The following is a 7752-nucleotide window of genomic DNA, read 5'->3' as shown; positions in this document are numbered from 1 at the left end:
TGCAACCGTCCCCAAGTCCAGAAGGCCATTTGTTTGGATTTGAGAAATACACTGGTGCCAGTTGTGACCCAGCCAGGCTGAGGCTTCATAAGCTTTTGGCACATTTCTAAAGGCTGTGCATTTGGATTTAGCTGGAGCCACAATCAAACTTTAGCAGATGAAGCAGCCGCAAAACAACAGCAAACTGGCAGATATATGGTGAGATAGGTCATAAAGAGGCAGAGACACAACAACTAACAAGAAAGTATGAAAAGTGAACTAGCTCATAAAGAAATTGACAGATATGGATAAACAATGATTTCATGTGCATTTAAGTGGTAGGAGACATAAAAAGGAAAACATACTCACTCATAGGCAGATGTGAGAGAGGAGACAGGTAGACAGAGGCAGATGCTGACTAACACTGAGTTGTCTGCCACTCTGACACTGCTGCTCTGATTCTAATTATTCATTAGCCCCCTAACTCACAGATCAAACATTTACATCCCCTTCGGCTGCTTCACAAACGTCTCCATTTGTCTCCTTCATCGTCAGAGACTGTGTGCACTCCGATTCACATGATTCTCGAGGTGGATGCAAACCCCTCCAAGTGCTCTTCACCACTTCTGTTAAAAACTGAAAGACTATCTCAGGGTATAGCCATAGTGTGTTTATGGTGCTCTAAATAAACTGAGATAGCAACATTGTTAGTGGCCAGTTAACATCATTAGTCAGTATTAGGCAGGGAATGCAGAAGGGAAAACAATAGGCTGGCGTTATTAGGCAGCATACCCCCAAGGCTTTCTCACTCATGCCGAAGCTGCTGCCAGTGGGCTGTTGGAGGTCAGCCTGTATAATTAGAGTTGAAGCTCAGCTACTGAGCCAGAGAAGAACAAGGAGCTAATAGAGATTAATCACACAATGTCACTGGTGCTGGAGCTGAATGATCTACCGTTTAGCACACAAAGCATTTTGGTCTGCTGTGGTTGACTGCTGTGTGTGGTCAAATCATCACCATGACCACCATCATCATCACCATTACCAATACCACAGTGTTGCTCCTGGTTATTTCCAATAATCACCATCAGCAACATAAAGAGCGATGACTTACAGTAAAAGTGCAGCTATTGCAGCCTGGGTACCACCAAGATCTGTAATTCAAAAACAGGGGGCTACAGTAGAGAAGGAAAGACAAGAAGACCATTTCTGGACAAAGAAGAAAATGAAAAGCTGTCAAAAACGGTCCTTCCAGCCCCCAGAAACCACATTGGTATTTTATGAAAGTGTAGACAGAGATAGGAGACAGAGCTGAGAGGAAGCTTATCAGATGATGACACTGATGCAATGCAACAGAGTTGGAGGTGAGGAGTGTGAGGGCATGAGGGAAGGAGACAGAGGAGAGCCTTGAAGCCCAGAAGGAGGTGCAGTGTCGGAGTAAATTGGAGGAGAAGAAGGTAGATAGAGATTAAGGGCCAAAAGAGTGCGGGAGGAGGGGAATGAGAAAAAAAAGGAAGTGATATGGGGGATCAGCATGGATGTTAATGTATGTGTGCAATACAGCATGGTGTGGATGTGTGTGTGTGTGTGTGGATGTGTGTGTGTGTGTGGATGTGTGTGTGTGTGTGTGTGTGTGTGTGTGTGTGTGTGTGTGTGGAGGTGGGGGGAAATGAAAAAAGGGAAAGATGCAGCGCAAATGAGAGGGTGAATGGCATAAACAGAGAGGGAGCGAGAGGGAGGGAGGGGGTTGCACAGTGGCTCTATGGGGAGGTGTATACAGTTGTGCAGAGAGTCAGAGGGAGATGCACAAACAGTCAGTAAACCAACCAACAGTAGCCCTCACACCAGCACCAAATAACAGAGGCAACTGTGATTTATTAGTAGATGGAAGAAACAGTGGGATTTAATCACAAATAAAGGAAGGCGAACAATCTCAGCCACTGGCAACATTTGGGACAAAGAAAAACAGAAGAGTGGAGGAGGAAACAAAGGAAAGAGCTGAGCCAGAAGAGGAGTGACCTGAGGTGGAAAAAGAAAACCAGCAGACTGAAACAGGTAGGAGAGAGAGAGAGAGAAATTTGAGAATGAAAAAAATTGTTTGTAAAAAAGAAGGCAGAGATTTTTTGAAGCGCAAGAAAAGATGCAATTGAAATATAAATGTTTGTTTGGATGTTCATGTGCAGGTGATTCTGTGTAAAGGTAAAGAAAGGAAAAGAAAGGGAGACACTACAGACCAGTATCCTATTCTGTAGTTTGTTCTTACATGGCTTACAGGAAACAAGTGATAGATGAAGTGCGGGCTAAAAGAGGAAAGAGAGAATGAAACCAGCACAAATAAGCAACTGTGACTTTAGCCTAAACTGCAGACAGTGCAAAACAGCACAAAAAATGAAAAAAATGAAAAAAATGGTGACATGAAACAATTTTAATAGGCACGTGTAGAGAATCAAACGGGACCAAATATCGTGCTGTGGCTCTTCAACTGTCATTTTGGCCATTAGGAAAGAAAACCAGAAGTCTTCATATGCATCATACTTTATAATGGCGGTGCTGTGTACATAATACATTGAATATTTCATGGAAATGTTTTGCAACATGTCAATATGATATTTGCACTGGAAACACAAGCGCATGCATGACAGATTGTAGATAGACTATTTGGATGAAAGTGGGAGGTGAGGAGGGCTCAAGTCTCCTGCTGACAGGGAGATTTGTCTGAGAGAGGAGAAGGAGGAGGTGGTGAGGACCAAGTAGACAACAGGGAATCCTTGATGAGTTAGAGAGAGGTTTAGTTATCAGGGAGGCCCTGTGAATAAACCATAAGGTAGTGGCCACATAAATCACCAGGTGACAGACTATACGGCACACTTGTGTGCAGGAGCCACTTAAAAACAAACAAGTAAATATGAAGGTGCCTTAATGAAGCCTTATCTACACACTGCCTTTATCTCCTTTGTGTCATTAAGTGTGTGTGTGAGAGCCAAATGGAGCAGCGACTAATATATTCATGGATGCAGAGAGGGTGGAGATCAATATAAGTTTCCAGTGCGTTTTATAAGTATCAGGGTAGGGAGGATGCACAGGTTTATAACATGAAAGGGAGAGAATGGCTGCTGAGCCGCAGATTTCCCCTGAGGTTTGTGATCGCATTGGTTGAGGTGCTGCCACCCTATGGTGAAACTGTGCTATCCCATAAAACATAATAGTGCAGGAGAATGATTTGTGGACAGCGGTTCATGTTTCGGCCCGTGTCACATGTCCCCGAGTAGAGTTGCTGACCTCTGCCTGCTGATCCATGATGTCTGACCAGCTGCGTATGCTGCTGATCCTCTGCCTGACCTTCGCACAGGGGTGAGAGACCTCAGGTCAAAAACACTCGTACAGGGCCAAAAACACATGCTCATATTGAAATTTAAATTGACTGAAAACAAAGTTCATCAGCGTATGCTCTGCACAAACACTCATTATCCATTTTCCACCCCCTGCCTTTTTTCTTTTTCATCTCTCTCTACTGTATCAGCGCTTGTATGTTCCCTAATCACTGGGGTGAGTGGAACGACTCTCAGCTTCAGCCAACAATTCAGAAGCTGATGAAAGGATACAACCGCTACCTCAGACCTAATTTCAATGGTAGGAGGATGGCTGAAAAGAGATTGTTTCATTTAAATACGGCACGCTCTACCAAGCAGGAGTCATCTGCTCCTGTGTCCTCTATGAAAGTGGGCTTATTTCCTGTGTCTGTGTTTGATAGAGGGTCCTGTGGAAATTGGAATGAGCCTTGATATCGCCAGCATTGACGCCATCTCGGAAATCAATATGGTACAGACCTCTACCTGCTATTTCGTTTCAGTTGGTGAATGAGGGAGCATGTGAAGAAGTGTGTGATTGGGGGAAAAAAAAAAGGTTCACTTTCATCTTTTCAGGACTACACCGCAACTATCTTCCTCCGTCAGCGCTGGCGTGATTCCAGGCTGGTGTTTCCTGGAAATGAGAGTGTCAGTCTTGACGGACGTCTGGTGTCACTGCTCTGGATCCCTGACACCTTCATCCCCGACTCCAAGCGCTCTTTCCTGCATGACGTCACGGTGGAAAACCGCCTCATACGCATCTTCAGCAATGGAACTGTTCTCTATGCCCTTCGGTAGATTTTTAAAGTGTATTGATTTGACATTTACTGACTGATTTCATACCCTGCTACACGTGTCACTACATTAGCTTTTCTAGATTCTGCTGAGCTTGTAGGAGGAAACTGACCTGGAAGAATATAAAATGAAAGGGTACTAGTCCCAGAGAAATGTTGGAAGATGAAAAGAGAAATGCATTTTTTTCCTGCGTTATTTCTGTTTCACGTTGTTTTCATGATCGTCACAGTAGTCAGCTATGAATAGGCCATGGGTTTTACTAAAAAAAGAAGCGAAAGAAAAAAAAAACGTATGTATCATCATTCAGGAATATAACTGCAGGGAAAGCCACTGAGCTCCTTTATTCTTTGTGCCCTTCAAACAGTTCAGATTGTCTTAGTGGAGATTCCCCTTTGTCCACAGTAAAACTGTGTCCTGACGTCTTATCTGTCGTGTTACACTGATAGACAAATTTGTTATGACTACACAACTTTATTGAGGACAGAAAGGGCAGTTTTGTGCAGTGCAGGAACACATTTTGATTTTTAATGTCCCTGTGTCTGATTTTATGTTGGTGATGGTGGAACCTGCAACGTTCCTTAAAACAACATTTTTTGCAGTAACAATACATCAGGACTCTATGCTGCCCGTTTTAGCATTGTTAGAAATAATATCAACAGAAGAATTTCAATTCAAATGCTCAGAGACATCATATACATTAATTAATATTTAACAATAACATTGACACTTCAGATATGAGTCTTTGTTCTCTGGATTGTGCTCACTAATTATTAATTGCCCTGTCCTACATCAAAAGAGTAAAAGTCTTTTTGAAGGTTGCTAATAATCTTGCTATGAACACACAACAGCATCACAGCCACGATCGCCTGCAACATGGACCTGACCAAGTATCCCATGGACAGACAGGTGTGCACTCTGCAGCTGGAGAGCTGTGAGTAATACCCCGCACCCCATCAGCCCTCCATCAAGTGTGTAGATGGACATAAATCATCACCATCTCATCATCACCATTACTATTCTCATCATCAGTGGAGTGAGTATCAAGCTAAAGAGAAAATGTTATTCTAAGCGGTTCAGATTCACCAAAAATTAGTTTGTGTACCCGTATGTGGATTTGTGTGTGTGTGTGTGTGTGTGTGTGTGTGTGTGTGTGTGTGTGTGTTGTCAGGGGGCTACAACCTGCAGGATGTGGTGTTCTACTGGACCAGGGGGAACGATTCAGTGAAGGGTCTTGACACGCTGCGGCTGGCTCAGTACAGTGTAGAGAGCTACTATACATCGGTGTCAGAGGCTGTGTACGAAACAGGTACATTACTTCAACCCCCAGAATTCCCCTCGACCACTCCCACCTCCAAACATAATACACTGTCTTCAAAGTCTGTATTTTTCATGTCTCCTCACAGGACAGTACCCTAAGCTGGTGCTGCATTTTGCACTGCGTAGAAATGTGTTGTTCTTCATCCTGGAGACGTATGTTCCCTCCGTTCTGCTGGTGGTCCTCTCCTGGGTCTCCTTCTGGATCAGCCAGTCCTCTGTACCAGCTAGAACCTGCATTGGTTAGTGCAACATCTTGTACTTTTACTGTACTGTATGTTCATGGTAATATGACTTGGAATAATTTCCATTGTACGATGTGGGGCTTTCTACATACTGATTCACATGTTGTCTGTCTTTGAACTTATAAGATTAGAGTATGTTACAGCATCACATCACCCAATGTATTAAACAGCACAACATGAATTGTCCTCACCGAGGCAGCTTTAAATTGGGGTTTTAGCACACTGTATATATATATATATATATATATATATATATATATATATATATATATATATATATATATATATATATATGTATATATATACGTGTGTGTGTGTGTGTAAACTCTGTTCAGTAGTGTTTTGAATGCAGTACTTCAACTTCTAATGGAGTCATTTCCTCTGTTGCACTGCACACTTCTTCCACTACCAGTGGAACACCACCTACCAACACCTCCTGCAGTCTTACATCAGCTGATTGTCCACTGAGGCAGTCAGCTGTTACCTATGCAGTTCAGTACATTGACCTAGGAGACGTATTCTACCATGCTACATGGACAAAGACGTACGTGTCAATACATCATCATCGATACACCAATAGTTAAACACACGTGTTGGGGTTTTGATTGTTTACTGAGACCATTAGCCAGATTAAATCAGAGAGCAGCTGGGAAATGAAATGAGGGAAGGGGGAAAATGTGACCTGTAAAGGTTGATGGAGATGATGAAGGGCTGGACAAACATGCTTGAACTGACTACCAATGGATGGATTATGCAAAGAATGAGACAACTTTGTATTCTGCTCTCTACAGGAGTGACTACAGTGTTGACCATGACCACTCTGATGATGGGTGCCCGCACTTCTTTGCCCAATGCCAACTGCTTCATTAAGGCCATCGACGTTTATCTGGGCATCTGCTTCACCTTCATCTTTGGTGCACTGCTGGAGTACGCCTGTGCCCACTTTTACACCATGCAGCACCAGACCATAGAGGATTTACACAGAGTGAGCGACATGTTTGCACTGAAACATGAGATGAAAAAGGCGAATTTTCATGTTAGATAATAAAGACACTGTAAGCCTTAATCCACCTGTATGTCTGTCATTCTGTCTGTCTGTTAGGATCTTCTGAGGGAGCTCAATGAATCCAACGGAAACGGCTCCATCCCCATCGTCAGCTCCACCCAGCCAAACCAGTCAGTGGAGATCGGCTCCACCGCGGAGGACATCACGGAGCAGTCGGTGAACAGTGACGCAAAGAAGCACTCTGGATCAAAAGAGAAGACGCCAGGTCAGGGCTGTGGCCTGTCCTCAGTGAAGGATGCATCGCGTAGGGCAGCATCTATCTTCGTTGTGGAAAATCCACACAACATTGATTGCCACGCCCGCACCGTTTTCCCCACAGCGTTCCTCTTCGTCAATATCCTCTACTGGCTTTACTATCTCTTTCTCTGAGCGATGGCTCCAAGCTGCTGCAGAGTTAATTTCACCATCCTGAAGCTGCTCTACCTCCTCATTTGAGACCCAATACCAGTCGCCACTGCCTGGATCGAAACTGACCGTGCAACCTTTTGACTAGATTGTTTTTGTACCACAGATATGAAATGTTTTTGTTCCACAGATAGGGCTAGAAATGGATGAAAAAGCAGTTGGGTAGGATTAGGAACCAGTAAATCTTTTTTGTATCATATTCTGTGCTGAAAGCTATTATCAACCATGTATGAATGGATGGCTAAAAACATATTACCATGTAAAAGTGATGACACAAAGCCAGTATCTGTCTTTCTCCTGACAAGTCCATAGCACAAATGAGGATGAGTTAACTAGCTATTAACAATAGGCTGCTTGAACTGCACCACACTATACTGTGCTGCACTGAATTGCCTTCATTAAGTGACTGATGTAGATGTGTGTTTTTTTGTTTTTTGTTTTTTTTTTTTGTGCTTGTTTTGGCTTTCATACATTGTTTGTATGAGACTGAGTATGATACTGTATATTTGCTTTATAGCATATGTAAAATTAAAAGTCAGTAACTGAGAATGTGTCGCTGCATTTTAATAAGAAAGAAAGTCAGTATCTGTCGAATGACGGAAGA

The 7752-nt window shown here is 43.2% G+C and overlaps 1 protein-coding gene across 1 annotated transcript; it reads left to right on the top strand.

The window, feature by feature from the left end:
• Positions 1 to 1689: 1689 nt before the first annotated feature.
• On the top strand, positions 1690 to 7697 carry gabrp (gamma-aminobutyric acid type A receptor subunit pi). Its single transcript, XM_071457824.1, has 10 exons — positions 1690 to 2031; positions 3246 to 3327; positions 3497 to 3606; positions 3728 to 3795; positions 3900 to 4117; positions 4967 to 5049; positions 5287 to 5424; positions 5522 to 5674; positions 6469 to 6662; positions 6780 to 7697. Exons 2-10 carry the CDS (start codon positions 3272 to 3274, stop codon positions 7110 to 7112), a joined length of 1353 nt encoding a protein of 450 aa, XP_071313925.1. The 5' UTR covers positions 1690 to 2031; positions 3246 to 3271; the 3' UTR covers positions 7113 to 7697.
• Positions 7698 to 7752: the final 55 nt, after the last annotated feature.

This window comes from Trachinotus anak, unplaced genomic scaffold (genome assembly GCF_046630095.1).
Source record: "Trachinotus anak isolate AG129_WGS33_773 ecotype Australia unplaced genomic scaffold, CSIRO_AGI_Tana_v1 ptg000021l, whole genome shotgun sequence".
NCBI classification, from domain to species: domain Eukaryota; kingdom Metazoa; phylum Chordata; class Actinopteri; order Carangiformes; family Carangidae; genus Trachinotus; species Trachinotus anak.
The sequence above is the reverse complement of the archived record's forward strand: the minus strand, read 5'-3'. Positions and strand labels throughout refer to the sequence as shown.

Excerpts from the sequence above, each read along its gene's own strand:
- gabrp (XM_071457824.1), top strand. The coding sequence starts at position 3,272 with ATGATGTCTGACCAGCTGCGTATGCTGCTGATCCTCTGCCTGACCTTC. Across the intron at positions 3,328-3,496 it reads TGCCTGACCTTCGCACAGGG|CGCTTGTATGTTCCCTAATC; the intron begins GTGAGAGACCTC and ends CTACTGTATCAG. Across the intron at positions 5,675-6,468 it reads ACCAGCTAGAACCTGCATTG|GAGTGACTACAGTGTTGACC; the intron begins GTTAGTGCAACA and ends TGCTCTCTACAG.